Source organism: Cercospora kikuchii (genome assembly GCF_019650295.1).
Source record: "Cercospora kikuchii DNA, contig_00002, whole genome shotgun sequence".
Taxonomy (NCBI): Eukaryota; Fungi; Ascomycota; class Dothideomycetes; order Mycosphaerellales; family Mycosphaerellaceae; genus Cercospora; species Cercospora kikuchii.
In genome coordinates, this window is record NW_025408583.1 from 1,294,738 (window position 1) to 1,313,841 (window position 19,104).

The 19,104-nt window shown below is 53.0% G+C and overlaps 6 protein-coding genes across 6 annotated transcripts; 4 read left to right on the forward strand and 2 right to left on the reverse strand.

Moving 5' to 3' along the window:
- Nucleotides 1-368: 368 nt before the first annotated feature.
- CKM354_000273100 (uncharacterized protein) lies at nucleotides 369-3,575 on the forward strand (the record flags this gene model as incomplete). Its single annotated transcript, XM_044797896.1, has 1 exon — nucleotides 369-3,575. The coding sequence occupies one exon, from the start codon at nucleotides 369-371 to the stop codon at nucleotides 3,573-3,575; it is 3,207 nt and encodes a 1,068-aa protein (XP_044653831.1).
- Nucleotides 3,576-4,225: 650 nt separating this feature from the next.
- Nucleotides 4,226-7,354, reverse strand: CKM354_000273200 (uncharacterized protein; the record flags this gene model as incomplete). Its single annotated transcript, XM_044797897.1, has 3 exons — nucleotides 4,226-4,910; nucleotides 4,978-5,114; nucleotides 5,228-7,354. The coding sequence occupies 3 exons, from the start codon at nucleotides 7,352-7,354 to the stop codon at nucleotides 4,226-4,228; spliced, it is 2,949 nt and encodes a 982-aa protein (XP_044653832.1).
- A 635-nt stretch (nucleotides 7,355-7,989) lies between these two features.
- Nucleotides 7,990-9,120, forward strand: CKM354_000273300 (uncharacterized protein; the record flags this gene model as incomplete). Its single annotated transcript, XM_044797898.1, has 1 exon — nucleotides 7,990-9,120. One exon carries the CDS (start codon nucleotides 7,990-7,992, stop codon nucleotides 9,118-9,120), a length of 1,131 nt encoding a protein of 376 aa, XP_044653833.1.
- A 291-nt stretch (nucleotides 9,121-9,411) lies between these two features.
- On the reverse strand, nucleotides 9,412-11,581 carry CKM354_000273400 (mRNA-binding ribosome synthesis protein NOP7; the record flags this gene model as incomplete). Its single annotated transcript, XM_044797899.1, has 3 exons — nucleotides 9,412-11,351; nucleotides 11,408-11,506; nucleotides 11,560-11,581. 3 exons carry the CDS (start codon nucleotides 11,579-11,581, stop codon nucleotides 9,412-9,414), a joined length of 2,061 nt encoding a protein of 686 aa, XP_044653834.1.
- A 235-nt stretch (nucleotides 11,582-11,816) lies between these two features.
- On the forward strand, nucleotides 11,817-13,356 carry CKM354_000273500 (GPI-anchor transamidase subunit GAB1; the record flags this gene model as incomplete). Its single annotated transcript, XM_044797900.1, has 4 exons — nucleotides 11,817-11,976; nucleotides 12,045-12,109; nucleotides 12,158-13,058; nucleotides 13,109-13,356. 4 exons carry the CDS (start codon nucleotides 11,817-11,819, stop codon nucleotides 13,354-13,356), a joined length of 1,374 nt encoding a protein of 457 aa, XP_044653835.1.
- A 932-nt stretch (nucleotides 13,357-14,288) lies between these two features.
- On the forward strand, nucleotides 14,289-17,069 carry CKM354_000273600 (uncharacterized protein; the record flags this gene model as incomplete). Its single annotated transcript, XM_044797901.1, has 1 exon — nucleotides 14,289-17,069. One exon carries the CDS (start codon nucleotides 14,289-14,291, stop codon nucleotides 17,067-17,069), a length of 2,781 nt encoding a protein of 926 aa, XP_044653836.1.
- Nucleotides 17,070-19,104: the final 2,035 nt, after the last annotated feature.

Genomic DNA, 19,104 nt, shown 5'->3' on the forward strand with positions numbered 1-19,104 from the left:
CGGGTCACTTTGTGAAGTTGTGACCACTCCGGCGACAGATATGAAAGAACAACGCTCTGCATTGTTCACTCCGCACTCATCGCTTGGCTATCCGTCTCTGTGATCTCGTCGTCGCGCCGCCGTTGTCTGTTGCATCGCATCGCACAGCTGTCGATCGTCACGTCACCAAACGCCGGAGAAAATCATTGGCGCCAGACGCCTGGAATCAAGTTTGAGCAACGCGTTTGTCACGTCACTGGCTGCCACACCAACCACCCACCTGCATTTGACACCACGCTGCTTGTCTTGCCATTTCGCTTCTTCATCTTGCAGCGTTCTTGGTGCATTTTCCATCTCGACACCACACACCGTCGCCGACTGCTGGAGACATGGCGCCCAAGCGAACTCGCGCTCAGGCGAGCTCTCAGCCGGCAGAGCAGCGACAAACTCGAGCTGCTGGCCGCAAACGACGTGCCAGCGACGTCTCCGAGCCCATGTCGGAGCGCCCATCCAGCAGCCACAGCATAAACACACCGTCCATGGCCTCGACGCCCGCCAAGAAGAGAAAGAAAATTCGAGCCGCTGCGTCGGTCGAGCCCGAGATGATTGTCGAGGAAGAAGAAGAAGAGGTCGAGAACGTGCTGACAGGTCCAACGAACGATGCTGCTTCATCAGATGCAGTCGAAACTGTCACAGAGACTACTCGTCGTGTCGTCAAAGAAGTGCAGTTTCCTGCGGGAAGGCAGTCACAGACGGTGGCATTGAACGACGACGATGAAGGAGACCGGACCACCGCCTTCCACATCACCCCGCACCCACGCAAAATGTCCATCAAGCGCCGTATCACTGTTTCTCCTGCCGACAATGACGAGGGCGAAAAGAGACAGAAAATTACCTCCACGAGACACTCACTCCCCGCTGCTCTGCTCCAGAATGGAGAGCATTACTACACCGTGGACCAACACAATATGGCACCGCTCAGCGCTGTTCTCTCAGAGCGTATTCAACACCGATTGCAGATCCACAAGAAGCGAGACGCGCGCATTAAAGACCTGGAGGCACAGCGACCACTCCTCGAGGGAGACGACCTCGAAACTCTGGACGCAGAGCTGATAGAATTGCGTGAAGAGCAAAAGCACACATTCGATACCTTGAACGCCCATGATGAGGATGAAGAGCTGGATCCCGATATGCTCGTGCTCGAGAGCCAGCAAGAGTTCGCTTACAACGAAGCTCCCCACGATTCCACCATGCTCGATTCGTCCCAAGTCAAACTTCGTCAGTCGCTCTCACAGTCTACTTCTCAGCGCAACAAGGAGCAGGATTGGGAGACGGAGCGAGAGAGTTTCCGATCTGCCATCGTGACCCTCAGTAATCAAGCCAACGATGCGAGAACCAAGCTCCAGATCCTCGAGATCGAGCTGCGTGCTCTTGGCTTTGGTGATCATGACGATACGCGCTCCATCCTGATCAGTATTCGTGAAAGCTTCATGGCCGTGCGTGAGGGCCTTGAGGCCGTCCTTCCTGGTAGTGTTCCGGAGGACGCCTCGAATGGTGATCTGCTCGAGATCTTGTTGGCAGATGTTCAAGAGTTAGCCGCGCGCCTGCGCACGCAGGACAAGGAGCTTTTCGAGAAGAGCAACCTTGCTGCAAGTCTCGGCTCTCAAGTGGACCGTCTGTTGGACCATCTTGCCGAAGCGAAGATCGAGAATGAACGCCTGCTCGAGTTGCAGTCAGAACTGGAACAACAGAAGCTCGGAAACGAAGAGGAGAATCTGGATCTTAAAGCAGAGATGGACCAAATCGCGGATGAACGAGACGCCTTGGATGACGAACTCGAAGCTGCGCAGAAGCGTGTCAAGGAGTATGAGGTGACATACGCTGAGCTCACATCGACAATCGAAAAGCTAGGCGCATCGCTCACCAAATACCAGACCGAGGAGCAGAGGCTGACCGACCTGATTACTCGTATGGAGGAAGAGCACGCAACGAACGTGCTGAGCATGAAGACCGAGCACGAGGAGACTGTCAGCGGGCTTGAGGCACAGATTGAGGAGCAGAATCAGCTTCGTGAGGAGGCCGAAAACCTCGCGGCGGATCGCCAGACCATGATCACCGGCCTGGAAGAACAGAAGCTTGCAGTCGAAGAAGAGCGCAACCTGTTGCAGGAGGAGCTCGAGGCCATGACGAAGCAGCGCGATGCAGAGCGTGATGCTCGTGAAGATGCTGAGATGGATGTCAGGGAGAGAAACGTAGAGGTGGAAAATCTGGAGGAGCGTGTCGACCGTCTGGAAGAGCAGCTTGGCGATCTGAACGAGCAGATCAACGACCTTCGCGAACTCAACGAAAGTGAGCGCAAGGACCGCGAGGCCGTGGAGGCGGAGCTCGGAACTGCACAAGAAGAAATCGCAGAACTCACGACGAAGCTGCAAGAATCTGGAGCTCAAGCCAATGAACTTCGACAGAAGCTATGGCAAGTGCAGCAGACCAACGAGAAAGAGGTCAAGGAGCTTAAGCAGCTTGCCTCTGAGCGCGACCAGCAGTATCAGGCCGATATCAAGGAGGAGGTTGAGCGCCGCGAACTCGTTGAGGGCGACCTGCAAGATCGCGAAGATGTCATCGAAGATCTCAAGGCACAGCTCGCAGATCTGGAAAAGCAGATGGCCGAAACCCTGGCCGAACGCGATGAGCGCATCTTGTCTCTCGAGCAGGAGGCCGCCGACAAGACTGCTGAGATCGAGGAGTTGAGTGCGGATCTGAAAACCACGCAGAATCTGTATGAGGCACAGGTCGCTCTCAACAAGGATGATCGCGAGGAGTTCGAGCGCAGTATCGCAGCTCTTCAGGATACCATTGCCACCCACGAAGATCAGATCGCCACGCTTCAACAAGACACGGTTGATGAATCGGCGTTGCACGCATCGGAGATTGAAGATCGGAACTCAAGAATTGCCCAGTTGAACCATGAAGTCGCCGAATTGACCAACCAAATTGGCGAGCTGAAAGCAGACAAGGCCAGCCTGGAGCGACGTGTCGAGGAAGAGGCCGAACAGATGCTGCAAGTCCAAGCCGAAATGGGCGACGAGATCGACAGTCTCAAGGCTGTCGTTGCCGACAAGCAGGCTAAGATTGCTGTGGTTGAGCAAAAGGCAGTCGAGGCCGACGAACGCTGGCAGGATGTCCTTCAAGCTCGCGAAGAAGACATTCGCCTTTTGCAGGAGCAGACAGAGATTTCTGAGGAGACCATCACGACACTCACTACTCAGAACGAATCACTCCGACACAAGTTCGCCGAGTATGTCCGACGCACCACGGCCAAGATGCGAACTCTTCGAGACGAAAACGACAGAGCGCACGCGAGGATCAACGAACAGGCTGAAGAGACGATGAAGGATGGCGATGCTCAGATGCTGGAATTGGAAGCCATGGACACGGTCTCTGCCCTGGTCACCAAGACGACAACTCGCACCACCGTCAACGGTCGGGCTTCTGTCGAGCCCGCCTCTTCGCACTCCAAGCTTGGCCGTCTCCGAAAGAAGCGCGTCAAGGACAGCGGCATTGGTATGGACGAGAATGAATCTTTGCTCTCAGCTTAGACCCGCTTCACACGGAACATTACGATGATGAACGATTGAGAGGAGCGAATTTGAAAGCTGCGAACGAACAGAAGCGGTAATGGACGATTTGAAGAGAACCGAAAACTTGCTTTTGGATGCATAGCAAGGGTAACTTCAGGGAAGAAAAAGGACATCACATTTTCATTTGCATCGCATTGCCTGTATAGTTGCGATCAGGCGCCTTTTGTTTTCTTTGGGTCTTGAGTTCTTGTACTTGTACGATGAATGGACGAAAAAAAAGTAAATGGTAGAAAGCATCAGCAAGATTGAAATCGATTACATTGAACCTCTTTAGATCTTGTCAACATCTTGACTCCCTCAATTTCTTCATGTACAGTATCAGACCTTAGGAAACGGTGCTTTGATCTTATCGCTGTTCCGATGAAAGAAAATGCAGAATCACTCGAAAAATACAGTACTTTCTCATGCTCAGGCATCGCGATTTCACAAATACACATTTTTGGCAGAGGACAAGTCCCATTGCCGCTCTATCTCAGGGCTTCGACAAGCTTTTCCGGCAGTACTCAGTACCTGCGCTTGCCCATTTCCCCTGCCCAGAACGACATCCAGCCGCTCTAGTAGAATACACGCATTTCATTGCCACATCCGATCGAATATCATCAAAACGCTTATGCCTTCGCAGCAAAAGGATCAACCTTGAACTTCAGTGGCAAATCCCTCGAACTAAAGCCCACAGAAATCGTATACTCGCCCTTCGGCATGACCCAATTCTGTAGTTTGATATCCCAGTACGACAGGTCCTTGCGCGTCAGGGTGAATTTGACATCTTTCTGCTTTTCATCACCATCAGTCTCGAGATGGAATTTATCAAAACCGCGTAGGACTTTGACAGGCATATCGACGACCTTGCCATCTTGGTCTTTGACGTTATCGGGGTAGCTGATGTAGAGTTGGACAACAGTCAAGCCAGCAAAGTCGCCGGTGTTGGATACTTGAGTTGACACTTCGAGGACAGGGGTGAAAAGGTCTGGGTTGCCGCCTTCAGCACCGCCTGCTTCGGAGAGTGGGTGTGGGTTTGCTGGGTCAAAGCTGGGTGGATAGTCTGGGTGACCTCCCGTTCGCGGCTTGTCGCCCTTCTCAATGTAAGGATAGATGTATTTCTTTAGTCTGTTAAATCCTTCTGGGAAGAACGCAGTGGCAGGGTCAGGGATAGTCGTGTCGAGACGCGGTGGATGCGCGGCTGCGCGAGGGCGGGCTGCCGGCGTGGTGCTTGTCGCTCCAAGCACTTCGGCGGTCAATGAAGAGAGTTCGAAAGCGGTGTAGCTAAGCCCAAATCCGAATTCAAACCGAGGTCTATCAAAGAGGGTCAGTCAGCCAGAGATAACGTCGTCGGGCGACGCCTTTGAGGGGCTACACTTACTCAATGTCATGCTTGTCGAAGTATCTGTAGTCAATGTAGAGGCCCTCAGTGAAGTTTTGTTGTGGCACAACGTGGTTCGGGAACTTTAGTATCTTGCTTGTCGGGCCATAATCTTCTTCCTTCTTGGCGATCGTGTACTAGAAATCAGTACCATGGTTAGCCCCACGCTCAAAGCCCCTGCAAGGCTTCACTTGGCCCGCATCATTGCGAATGCAATTCGCTGCACTTGGAAAAGGAGACGGGTACTTACAGGAAGACGCCCAGACGGGCTCACATGGCCAAATATGACATCGGCTAAGGCATTGCCACTCTCTTGACCCGGAAGATGCGCCATGAGGACAGCATGCACGCCAGGAAGATCAATCCACTCTTCCACTAGAGTTGGTCCAACAGAGTGCACGACGACGATGGTCTTGCCGCCACATTTCTTCGCAACTTCGACGATCAACGTGTTGCCATGCTTTTGGACCTGTAGGTCATTGCGATCTCCTCGAATGTCTCCGTAGCTCAGGAAGCCTTCACCAGCGTCCGCGGTGACGAATACCATGCACAGGTCTTGCTTTTCCGCAATGGCACCCGCATGCTTCGCAGCTTGCTTCTTGTAGGCCGTGATATTTACCTTGTCCTCGTCAAACGTCTTATTCAAAGCATCGAATGGCGCGATGAGGTGAGGGAAAAGGGAAGCGCCTGAACCCCAACCGCTACCCAACGTCCACTCGTTGCAGGCTCGATCCTCGCAAGCGTTTGGTCCCCTCGGATTGGCGAATGCGTCCTCGCCAAAGATGCCAACCTTGACCTTGCCATCTGATTCGGCGCGCCGAAAGTTAGCGCCATTCTTTGAAAGTGGCAGCGTGAACTCTTCGTTCTTGACCAGAACAACACCTTCCGCAGCAATTTGGCGGGCTACTTCATCGTGATCGCCGCCCTCTTCGGTTTGTCTTACGGGAACGAAGTAGTTCACCACGTCGGTGTCGTTGTTGCCAGACGCACCAGGGTGCAGGCGGCCTCGTTCCTCATCCGTCCAGCTGCTGAATGTAGCAGAGTTACTCAGAGAATTGTTTCCCCAAACCGAGGAGTCGTCTTGTCCAAGTTGGTACCAAGAGGCAACAACGCGCAGAACCATATCGTTCAGCCGCTCCATTGGTACAGATCCATTCAAAGCAGCCTTCGTCAACTCGCCTCCCCAAAGGGCGATACCATCTTGCCACTTCAGGCCGTCACCTGGCATGCTCATATCTAGACCGGCCAGCGCACTGGCGACACCGGACTTCTGGGCAAGCCAGTCACTTTGAATAAAGCCTTGAAAGCCCAGTTCGTCTTTGAGGATTCCGTTCATTAGCTTGGAGTTCTGGCACGCGTAGCTGTTGTTGACCTGATTGTAACTGCACATGATCGATGCGACTCCGGCACGAATGGACTCGGAAAAGGGCCAGGCGTACAGCTCGTGGAGCGTTCGATCGTCGATGTTAGATGAGATCGCATTGGGAGTTCCCCACTCCCAGGCTTGACGAAAGTGTTCTTGCTCATTGCCAACAAAATGCTTTGCTGTTGCGATTACACCTGACTCCTGAATGCCGCGAATTGTTTGTGCCGCGGCGATGCCTTGGAGAACGGGGTCTGCTCCAAAGCCTTCCCAATTGCGTCCGCCGGCCGGCAGCCTGCCAAGGGGTCCCATCGAAGGCCCCAAGAGAACGTTGACACCCTTCAATCTTGCTTCAAAGCCATGGGCCTTGCCTCGCTGGTACATCAAATCTTTGTTCCATGTAGCACCAACAGTGATGCCTGCTGGGAAGCTAGTGGCATTCTCCACAAAACGAAGACCAAGAGGGCCGTCTTGTAAACAGAGAGATGGAAAGCCCAGGCGATCGACTTGGCCAGTATTGCCTACGCAGGGGCCCATCTGCCAGCCAGTACCGGTTGTGATGTTGACCTTTTCAACCAAGGACATCTGTCCAACAAGGCGCGCTGCCTTCTCGTATGCTTCCGCCCATCCTTCCACGGTCCCGCCAAATGGAGTCGGATACCATGGCGGCGATTGGCCGAGCTCTGGAACGACCTTGTAAGCCCAGAAGCTCCCAGCTGACAGGAGCAGGACCAAGGTAACAACGAAGAGCGAGACTAGGCCGCAGCAGAAGCGCGTGGGGATCAGTCGTCGCCAGCCTGTCCGTCGTCGCTGGTTGCTGGACCATACGGGCGGCTCTAGTTCGCGTGGAGCGTGTTTCTCATCATCGTAGTCGATGTCTGTGTAGCCGCGAGCCGAACGCTTGGGCAGATCGAACTCATCTTCGGAATTGGAGTCGGAGTCGAGGGAATGTCGGAGGAAAGGCTTGGTGTCTCTCGTGTCCAGCTCGAACGAGTCTGGCGCAGCAAGAGGCATCGTGAGGATGTCAATGCGGCGGTGAGTTCGTGGATGAGGCGGGAGGAAGAGAGAGAGGAAAGGAAAACAAGTGAAGGCGGTTACCTGATTGCGCGCACGCCGTCACACAGGCGACGTGAACGTTGTCACACGAGCAAGTGCAAACATGGTTGATATGACGCGCTCGTCATTGCTTCAGGAGACGCGGATACCGCGAGCTTACTGTGCCCTTGACCTGCAACGACCTCACCTGCTCAATCTGACGTCCGGATCACCGGCCCGCGCTCCGCTCTGCTCCGTCTGTCTTCCACCTCCAGCCTTCACCTCATCGCGTCAACACCGACCTAGCATATTGACAGTCAAGCACTTCTTCGCACTACGCTGTACGCAGATGCGTGCGTACTGCAGCATCGCGCGCACGATGAGAAGCGCGCCGGGAGACAGTGTGCTAGGCCACTGCTTTCATACAGTGAATTGAGCACCGCCATGGACGTGATTTCAGGCGTGAAGAGGCTCACTTCGGCCTTCAGTCTCGCATTCCGTTCTTCAGTTCTGACTTCGAGTGCTTTCGTGTTATAAATACTGCCACGCACTAACTTCTTCACACGCTCACTCACTCGCAAAACACTCTCACGCAACACAGCATACAGGACAGCATGGCACGCGATAACCACGACCCGTTCTTGAGCATCGACTTCCACGTCTCCTTGCGCTTGACTACTGTCTCGTCCACGCAAACGGGCACTACTCGCAAGAAGAAGCAGCTGTCGAGCCCAGCATCAGCACCTCCTCCGCCAACACCTGCTACCGCCCCGGCAGCACTGAACGATGTATCTTGTCCAGATACTCGAGAAGCTTCCCTCTCGCCTGCCACTCGTCAACTGCAGCGCCGCATTCGCACGTTCTACCGTCACCACGTTGAAGAATTGAAGCGACTCGAAGCGACTGAAACTCCCCGATCAAGTACCAATGCACCTCTCTCACGAGCAGCTGAGATGGATCGACAAAGCCTCCAATCACTCGAGGCAGCGAGCGCGCAAGTCGCAAAGCTCCCCTCACGTCCTCTACTCAAACCTGCTGCGCGACCGAAGCAGCAAACACGAACCAAGATACCTTATCGCCACATTCGATCGTATCAAGGCACGCCACCATACGAAACGCCATCCAGCGCAACAGGCACGAATTTCGACATTCATTCAATACCAACCAATCTACCCACTACGCCGACATACTCAGATCTATTTCGCTCTGGGATTGAAGAAATGTTCAAGGCACCAGACAGAAGCGCCGGAAGCCCTTCGCATCGACTACCACCTTCCCCTACCTTCCAACAAGCTCTGGATGCGCAGAATGTTCAGCGGTCACCCCACGCGAACGTAGAGGGATGGCTACGGAATGGGACAGCGGGTCCATCGCAGGCTTCATCGGTTCATTTTGAAGGCGATGACGCACTGTTGGACCACCTCTTCGAGGGATCCAGGACCAAGTCGGCGGATGAAGACGTCCCGAACGATGCGTTTGAAGACCTCGAGCGAGTGCCAAATGACCAACTTGAGGAAGCTCCGATCATCATCGACAGAACCGATTTGCCAGAGGAGCAAGCCTACGGCGCTGGCCATAGCTCGGACTCCTGGAGTGACTACGAACCTGAGCAGAACGACGACCACGCTGACGGATCGGCCTTGGCTCAAGATGCTGCGAAGGGGAAGTCGTCATGCTCTTCCGAGGATGCGCAAGACTGGGAACTTATTGGCTCGGATTCTAGCTCTCGCTCTGACCCTGATTGAGATGACCGGGAGTGTGCGTACCGAGCTTGGAAAGTCTTCGGTGACTAGGCATTTGCTATATCACCGCAGTCCGCGCATGCGATAAGATGGCGTACGGTGCAGAGAGCATCGGTCCAGGGGTGTTCCAAGATCGAAGGTGGTAGGAGTGCAAGCGCAGTGAGGAAGCAATGCTGCGAGGCGGTCGGGAAGAGAAATTGGAAAGCAGATGGGTTGGTGTGGCCAATGATCGGAACCGACTCCTTCCTGCGCTGCACACACATGCGCTTTTTATTGTAGGTAGGCATCGCCAAATTACGCTTTCGCCTTCTTCGCCAACTCCTTTTCCACCTTTCGTCGCTTCGCCCTCATCTTCTCGGCCTCATCCGACTTCACCGCATTACTGTACACCATCTTCTCGTACATCTTTCTCTTCCGGCGCGGCATCATGCCCTTTCTCCGCTCCAGATCTTCTGCTGCTTCTCGCTCCGCCTGAGTTCGCTTAGCCTGCGCAGCTACCTTCGCCTGCTTCTTCTTCTCCTTCGGATCCGCAGACTTGACCTTCTTGCCCTGCGCCTCAGCCTCAAGCTCAGCCTGGTGTTCGCGTGCCGCTTTCGTAGCCTCGTCCTCGGATTCTTCGTCTTCGGAAAAGCCACCAAAGTCGTCTTCAGGGGCACCTGCGTCTGCTTCGCTTCCGTCTTCGTCGTCTTCTCCACCCAATTCCACGTCCATGCCCTCGCCCTGCGCAACATCTCTGCCCTCGAGTTTGTCAATCAGTTCTCCGGCTTGATCGTCGCTGGCTTCTTCACCCTCGCTGCCCTCTTGTTCCTCATCGTCTTCCTCTTCCGAGTCCTCCTCAGCAGCTGCAGCCTCAGCCTCCGTCTCCTGCTCCGCGAGCGGCTTCGTAGGATCGTACTCTCCTTGTCTCGGCTTGACCCAAGGACTGAGATGCGGAGGTAGAGTGGCCCCAGGGGCGTAGAGATCGGGTCGTTGCAGCTGCCCGGCATTGATCGAATCCCAAACCCACTGCGGCTGAATGTAGATTCTTCCAGGAACTCGTTCGTTGGCTTTTCTGATCGCAGCGGAATCGTCGACGCCATCGTCAAATCCATCTTCGTCGTCGGTTTGCGGAGGTGAGGGAAGCGGGATGTCGGGTCGATCGACAATCTGATGTGTTATGCGTGGATCGTCTTCGTTGCAGTATGAGCCCGCCTCGCCGTCCAAGCTTTGCCATCCCACGCGCTTGCAGCCAAAGGCTTTCAGGATGAATTCTAGTGGATGTCGTGGAGTTTCACGGGACAGAAAGAATGTGAAAGACTCGAATAGTTTCGCAGCAGATTCCACATCGGCCGTGATGGATGGCTGGAGCAGCTTGTCGGCATTGGGATCCACTGATTCGAACTGGTCCAGAGCAGTCTCAGTAGCCTTCTCTTCTCCGTCTGCTCTCTGCAAGCTTCCTGACTCCTCTGTTTCTGGCAATGCCAACAGCCTATCCGCCTCCGCCTGTGCCTTCTCATTTGCCGCTGCATCAGGCAGTTGCTCCTGCTCGTCTTCTTCGTTGTCCTGATCTTTGCCCTCCAGCTTGAATGCTCCCAGCTCAGCTCCTTGCTCTTCACTTTTCAAGTCGAATTTCGGAGGATATACGAGTCCGATCGTGCTGTAAAGTCGGAAGTTTACGAAGCCCAATAATGTAGTGTAGAATTCCACGAAAGTCGCCATGATGCGGAAGTCGACATCTGGTGAGTTCTTCTGCACGAAGCGGTAGGGCACAAGCCACAAGATGTCCTGTCCTTGTATTGTTGCCTGATAGTAGATACCCTTTATTGATAAGAAGCTCTTCCTCAGGCTGTGTGTCCGAATGAGATAGTGCTCGAACTCCAACGTCAATCGCTGACACTTGGCGATGATTTTAGGTGGTACCTCGGAAGAGCTAGGAAGGTTTGCAAACAAAAACAACATTGACAGCGCATCGTCGAGGTCTCGGAGCGCGTCCACAAAGGTAGGGTATCGTTCCTTGATGATGTGATCCAGCTTCATGCGCGGTGTGAGATTGCGCTCCATGCGCGAAGCGTCGCTGACCTCATTCTTGCCGAGTGCTCGACTGATCTTCTTTGCGAGTGCTTTTTGATCGCGGAATTTGGCAAGGAGTGGTTCGTGGAGGAGATACTGAATATCTTTGGTGTAGTAGAAAGTGGTCGACGGTGTGGCGGATTTTGATGCTCGCTTTTTCGATCGAGGTTCTCGAGGATAAATTCCTATCAAGACGGTCAGCTGTGGCAGTCGCGACCCTCGTGCAGAAATCCGGTCGCACCTTTGAAAATGCACAATCTTCGAAAATCTGGCAGCGAGACCTGCAGCTTGCGCACCGCCTGGGATCTCGTTATGAAGTTACGCGCGCTGCCCGAAGTGCCTGATCACCACGATTAGTCAAGATTGCCATTGGTTCTGTCGACATGTACTTGCCTTTCTTCTTGATCTTCGCCATGGCTGCCGTTGGGATGTTGTTGCGAGTAGAGAGTCGGCCTCTCGAATGGACTTAAGTTTTCGCTCGACTTTCTTGCCGCTGCAGATCTACGGGCCGAAACCTTATTAAGTGCCCTCTACGCGCTAACTTAGAACCAGGGTATGCATCCACGCTCGCCGCAAGTTGTCTACAGTTCTACTCCACGACACACTTTGCCGACAGCGACACGATGCGATGAGGGCGACGAGCCAAAGCCATGAACACGATCACCAAGGTCTACAATGACCACCCCAAGACTTTACTCTACTCTGTTGGAGCTGTTCTGCGGATCCTCCTCGCGATAGCATTTCCTCGACTCCCCGACCTGTTGACCAGCAGAGTAGAGATCTCGACTCCGATCAACAGCTTCAAGAGATGTATGCGAATATGATGGACACTAGAAGCCGCGCAGGCTAAGTGAAGGACAGGAGCTGAGAGTGCACAGTACAGGAAGGCTTGTTCTTATTCGAGCGAGGACTTGATCCATACGATGGCGGCATCTTTCACCAGGTCAGCAGCATATTTCCGGATCGCGTCGCAGCTACTGAGCAGATTTAGGCTCCGTTGTTCTTGCCACTGTTCTCTCTACTGCCATCATCCAGCACGTGGATTGGGCGGTTAGCGACAGTGCTACTGTATACGGGCCTGGACATATTGACTGCCGACTGCATCTACGATATTGCCTGCTCGGGCGCAGCTGCTGCGTCTCTACTTTACAAATCGCCAAGAGCCAACCGACTCTGGGAGCCGGCCTCGGTTGCAGCAGTGTATCTGCTCAATCCTTTTACACTCCTGGCCTGCCTAGGACGACCCACGACAACTTTCGCAGCCTTCTTCACTTTGCTGAGTGTCAAACATGCATGCCAGGCTAGGGTTGTGACAGCAGCGTTCGCGTTGGCAATAGCAAGCTATATCAGCCTTCATCCAATCTTGTTGCTACCGCCGGTCGGGCTTCTTTGCTACGATCAACTTTGCGTCCAGCTGTCTGGCACTGCAACAATGACCGAAGAAGGCGTCGCTGGTAGAGGGAGGGCCACAAAGATTGCGTTCAATCGACAACTACTTCCACCGATGTTACCCGTCGCTATCATCTTCATCAGCACTTTCATCGTTTCGACAGGCTTCCTAATTGGCGTCTCACGCCTGCTTCTTCCATCTTGGCACTTCCTGGAATCTGTCTATATGACTCCTCTGACACTCCCAGATCTGACTCCGAATGTCGGGCTGTGGTGGTACTTTTTTATCGAAATGTTTGACGCCTTCCGAGAGTTCTTTCTGGGCGTGTTCTGGCTGCACATGCTGTCATACAGCATACCGTTCTGTTTGCGATTCCGAAAACAGCCATTGGCAGCTGTTGTCCTCATGATGGGGGTCAATGCTGTATTTCAGCCTTACGCCAACGTCGGGGACGTGGGCACTTGGTTGGGCAGCCTATGCTTACTTGGGCACGTTTTTGAATGTAAGCCGACGCGCGCTTATAGCTCGAACCATGCTGATGTTTATCTCCAGTGTGCTCATCATATCGCTATACATTCCCAGCTGTTGCAGCGTTACTATATGCTTCGCTACTCGGTCCTGCATTTCACCATCTATGGATCTACGCCGGCTCGGGGAATGCCAACTTTTTCTATGCCATCACGCTCGTGTGGAGCCTGGCACTACTCATCCTGCTTACGGACACTGTCTATGCAGTACTCAGAGACGAGTGGGAGGACCAGCGACCGGACGGAAAGGGCAAAGAAGTAAGACAGGTGTAGCAGGAAGTGCTTAACGAACTAATCCCATAAGCTGAATACTACCCGAGGTCGTACAATATACGCACATTTTGGCGCTGCGTTAGCCAAATTTCCGTGGCTTCGCCTTCCCAATCTGGCGCATGCTGCTATGTGTGACCGTCTCAGTACAACGCAATTCACCAACGCTGAAAGGATTGTTACCACTTTCCGGCCGCTCCGGTGGTTCCTTCATCACGTATCACTTGCCACATGATCTCACTCCTTTCGCCTGGGCGCCAAACGACCATTTCCGCGTACTGGACAGAACCGACGCCTTTCGACGCCTTTCGACGCCACCTCGCATGCTCTCCCAAGTACTTTGTACTTTCGACTCTGCTTCGTCCTTTCCCTCGCTTGCGAGTTAGTGCCCACAGTTCTGCTCTTCTATGGAGATGTAGACGTTGCGGCTCTGTTGTGCAGAACGAGAAATTTACCGACGCTTCCATGGTCGATTAAGTTCTGCTGGCCGATCGCTGCACACATCGTTCGAAGCAGAGCGGCATACTTCACCATAGGACGAGTCACGGTTTGTCAAGTAATGCTGACGATATCCTGCAGGACTACTTTCGCAACGAATGCCGCGAGAAAGTTTGCAAATGCAAGGTAGCCTATGGACAGCAAGTCTCAACACTTGATTTTGTGGCTGCGAAGATAAGCATGGGTCGTGCTGCAAGCTGAGACCCCACGGAGGCCTTCATGCATATGTTGTGTAAGGCCAAGAACGAGGGGCACACCACTTCGGTGTCAGTGCTGCGGAGGGAGCTGGCGGCCATGCTCAGCCTTGTTCTGGTGGAAGCGACTAGATCTGCTGCATGATTTTGCAGACCCGACCTCACGGATACCCTATTCATGGACATCATTCTGCGTCAAATGCCGTATCATGCTTTTTTGCAACTCTATTCGTGACAGATGCAATGGAAGAGCAGAACGAAGTTTCGCCCCCGGCAGAAGAGAAGGCAAAGGAGGAGTTCTTGAAAGCTCGCGAGCAACTTCGAGGTTCACTGCAGGAATACATGACAATACCCGAGCTCCTGGGTGAGCATTCCGGAGAGAGAGACACGGCCGGTCGACTCGATCTCAGCAAATTGAAGCTTCTAAAAGATGGTCAACATAGGGGCATCGTTCGACATCCGGATAAGCATCGAGCATTTTGCGATACAAATGGGCCACACAACGTCTTCAAAGTCTCAAAACCCACCCTTAGTACGCTTTACAAGGCTGGGTGCAGGGCTATTGGCGACTCCCACTCAGCGAGCGATGAGAATGCAGCAAGATTCTGCGATTCCGTTCTAGGAAGTTCGTCGGAACTGGATGTCCAGGATACGCCTGATCACTCAAAGGAATGCCCCAGCAAGAAGTTCCACAGTGTCAGGATCCTGGCGACTCTGCTGTGGTGTGGACTTGATCTCGACACGCACACATGGCGCAACTACTTGCGCCTGATGCCTGGGCCAGCATTTTGCGACTGTTGGCTACCTTTCGAGACTAGCTACACACCAACTTTGAGAGGTCTGTGCAAGGACAGACCTGCGGAATTTGGGGAAATCTCTGATGCGCAGTGGCGCTTCATGCCTCTTGTATTTAAAGCGAACCAGCTCAAGCCACAACGCTTTATCAACCATCAGGTCAACTACAGACTTCCCATCAGCGAATACCGTTTGATCGGTGAGGGCAACTTTGGCCGGGTGTACAAGGTGAAAATCGAGAACAAACACTCGTCGGGGTCTGAATCTGAAGAATATGCACTCAAAGACATCGGATCGAGATCAAGCGGCGGACCAGCGAAAGAATGGGAAGTTGCCGCAGCCATATTCAGATGCACCACAGAGCACAAACATATTGCTGCTATCCGTGCTAGCTTCTTCGTCTTGGACCGAACGCTTCTGGTCCTTGACCTAGCTGCTGGCGACCTTGAGTCCTTCATGGAGCACTGTACGCCGCCCTGGGATTTTCAAGATCGTAAGAAGCTGATGTCTGCCATGGCCGACGTTGGCGATGCTTTAGCATGGCTGCAACAAAACATGAATGTAGAGGGGCGGCATGTTACCTGCCTCCACCTTGACTTCAAGGCTGACAATGTTCTCGTCTTTGGTGCTCCAAGCCTTGAAGAGCTTAAGTCTCCGCGGGCAACTTTCAAGATTTCCGATTTTGGCATATCGAGAGTATACCGCGAAATCCACAACAGAATGGAAGAAGACCGACAGTACAATATCTTTCGGCAATTGGGTCAAACTAGCGGCCGCGTGGTCGCCGGCGGCGATAATTCCTGTCCACCCGAGATCTTGTTGGAGGATAAGAGCTATGAAACACTTTGTTATCGAGATGTATGGAGTTATGGATGTGTCCTTGCTCGCTTCATGCACTGGGTTGTTGACGGTAGAGAATTCGTTTATGCATTTGACAATTTTCGTTTATACCCGGACTTGGGCGACCAGACTGACGTCAAGCAAACAGATCGGTTTTTCAAGCAAATCACGGTCTCTCTGAGCGGCCTTAAAAGCTCCGATTTGATCTTACGCAGTGACGACAGAAGTGGACTTGAGGTATGCCGCCTGAAAGAGAGGGTTCGAGACCACTTCAAACTACTTCTGCAGGAGCTAGCGAGGAACAAAGTCGACAAGGAGGAGCTAGAGTATTTTGGTGCTGTGATCGAGTTGCTAGAGGAGAAGGTATTGGTTCCCAACATTCTGCACACCAACGAAGAAAGGCGTGATAGCACCCGCTCCGATGTGAGCATTCTGCGAGGTCTATTGACCAGAGAAGAAATACACCGAGGAACTCGTACGCACAGCTTGCCATCGAGCCAAGATTTCCGCTTCGCTGCACAGTCACAGCCTGATGAAGCATTTCACAAGGGTGAATCTGTGAAATATAAACGCACGCACCAAGGCAGCAGGAGTTCCTCGTTTCTGGCCGGAAGAGCATCGCATGAGTCTGCAGCAAGCGGCTTATCTCCGAAGAGCATAGACTCGGAGAACTTACAATTCGCAGCTACAACACCGCAGCTATCGTCTCAATTTTTGGCAGTCCGTTCACCTGGGACTCGAGACGTCAGCAATGCTACGAGGACCGAGCGGACTCATAGCTCGGATGTGATTAGGCCTTTCACAAGCACAAGCTCCACGCCTGCTGCTACGAGCGTGTCCAATCGAGCAACCAAAGATCGTGCACTGTCTGATCCTCAAATATCTACCTCGATCAGCGGACATCGTACACCTAATTTCAGTCCAGGTTGGCGCTTGCCATTTCGAAGGATTCTAGAGCCAAGCTATGAGAAACAAAATCGACACAAGGTGTATTTAGAGGGGTGCCTGGCGTCGCCGCAAATTTCACCCGATGGTCGGTACGTGGCTTTAATGAAGAGCAACACAGTAGAGCTTCACGACGTTGGCGATGCTAGTTGTAACGGACTTGAGCCTTGCCATGAGCCACTCCTTCTGGTCAGCGGCATTGATGGCACACACTGGACAGCTTTTTGTTTCAATGACGCAGCTCTTTGCGCAGTGGCAGAATTTGTCGATGAAGCTGCGGCGACGGAACACGCGGCGGTAAACTCATACAGAGATCTGCGTGAGAGGTTCTTGCTAACATTGTGTAGCTTTTCTTCTTTCAACTGCACGATTTGTACGAGGGCCGGCGCCATCCTAGCTTTACTCAAGATCTTCCGAGATTTCTTGGACATCGGAATATTGTGAGCATTGTATCATCTACCAGTGAGGGCGTGACATGGCTCGCTTGTTTGTGCAGCGCAACTCCTCATGGAGCAGCTCAGGAGAGCGAAATCTACGTTTTCCACATCGATTCAAGGGAACGGCCTGACGTGGGGTCGACAGCACACGACCCGTGTCGCGTGGTCCTACAGCGCACAGTCGAATTTGCTTACAGCGTTGTGCAGATGCACTTTTCATCCGATCACAAATACCTCCTTTGGGGCCAATCGCTACGCACGAATCACAGAAAGCCGGACGAAATTATAGCCTTCTGGTTCGAGTTATCGTCGACGATGGCGGATCCTGTAGGTCGGTGTTCGATTAGAAACTCGGTAAGTTAGGAGTCGGGCTACTTGACGTGCCACACTGACATATACTGCTGTCCAGCGACGCGCTCCTGTAAAAACAATGAAGCTTTCATCGATCGCATATTTGGACCAAACAATACTAACGCTATCCTACGGAGAGTTCCTGAGACCAATTAGCCTCGGTGATCCGGAGGCCTCTCGCGCGTTCACAGACCACAAAGTCTCCAATCAGTCGGTCTGCATAATACCGGACGGGCAGAGGTTCTATCTCGTGGGCCGATCATCGTCAAACACGATCAAAGTCTCGGCATCAATAGCGGTGAAAGGGCTCGGAACATCGAAACTGCAACCAGTGTGGAAGGATGCTGCCAAAGGCTCGTACGTGGAATTCGATGACTATCGAAGTCGTGAGTCGCATGCTATGGCCCAGTTCGCGTTCTTTTTGTACCCTCAGATACCGAACGAGCCAAGGAAATTGCTGCTCGTGGACCGTGGAGGTCGCATTGAGCTACTGTTGCTAAAGGAGTGACATTCTTCATTCTCTACGCTTCGCCTTGGAGGCTGCTTTCTTCTGACGGCATCGCAACCACCATCGCCAATAACCCATCGTCGCAAACATGAATGGCATTGTCACGGCAGCATATATCCATAAGTCTGGGGAGACCTTCAGTCGTGCCGTCTCCGGGTGCAAGAAGAAGAATGGCATGGCAATGATAGCCTGAGACTGCGTCAGTATTGAGCCACTGATTGCGACTTCTATGCCATCCTTACCGCCACGACTGCGAAAGGGAGAAAAGTCAGGGTGATAAGAGTTATTACCCTAACAGCAGCGGAGTCTTCGGCCGCCATTCCAGACATATGAGCCATCTGTTCGCTCTGTTGCTGCGCAGCCTCATTGTGTCTCTCTGCAATCTCGCTATGCTTTAGCGAGATGTCCTGGTTCTGGAGGTTCAACATTCGATCTAACAGCTGTGCTGTTCTGTCACATTTGTCCAGTACGAATGCAATGGTATCCTCAGCTTGGATCACATCAGCATGCAAACAGTCGAGCGTGCTCAACGTATCTACTCGTGAGCTACAGGAACCAAGTTGGATCTCGACGTGCGTCAGCATCGATCGCAGACCCAGTAATGTCCTTCCGCATGCCCTCAGAGCTGGATGGAGAGGCCGAAGCTCGCTGTCGATGAAGTGACAATTGACGACATCCTCTGTGCTTACTAGACCGCGCGTCGAATCAGGGCCATAGAGAAGTTGACGTATCTGCGGCAATGGTCAAACTAGAAAAGCGATGCACTGCAGCGAGTGTACTGCACGTACGGTTGTAGTAATTTTCCCCTCGTAATGCCTGATGCATCTCCTCATTTCAAGAACCAAGTTTTCAAAGATCACCAAGTTCAGATCGAAACATTTCGTTTCGGCCTCGACCATAGACATTTTCTCGATACATGCGGTGATTCTTTCGTGCGCTTTGCTGCCTGGAATTGGATTTAGCAGAACCATGATCGAGTGGCTGGTGCTCAAGTCGTAGCGGTGATAGAATGCCGTCTGCCTCAATACCCATGGTTCACCATCTTTACGATCGACCTTTTCGACATATTTGGCCACATATGCATACTCTGCAGAGTCAGACGGCGTGCGGGCTATTAAGGGGTGTTTCAAGCTAGTGCTTACCGATGACTGTGTCGTGCAGCTTTTGGACAAGTGGCCCGCAA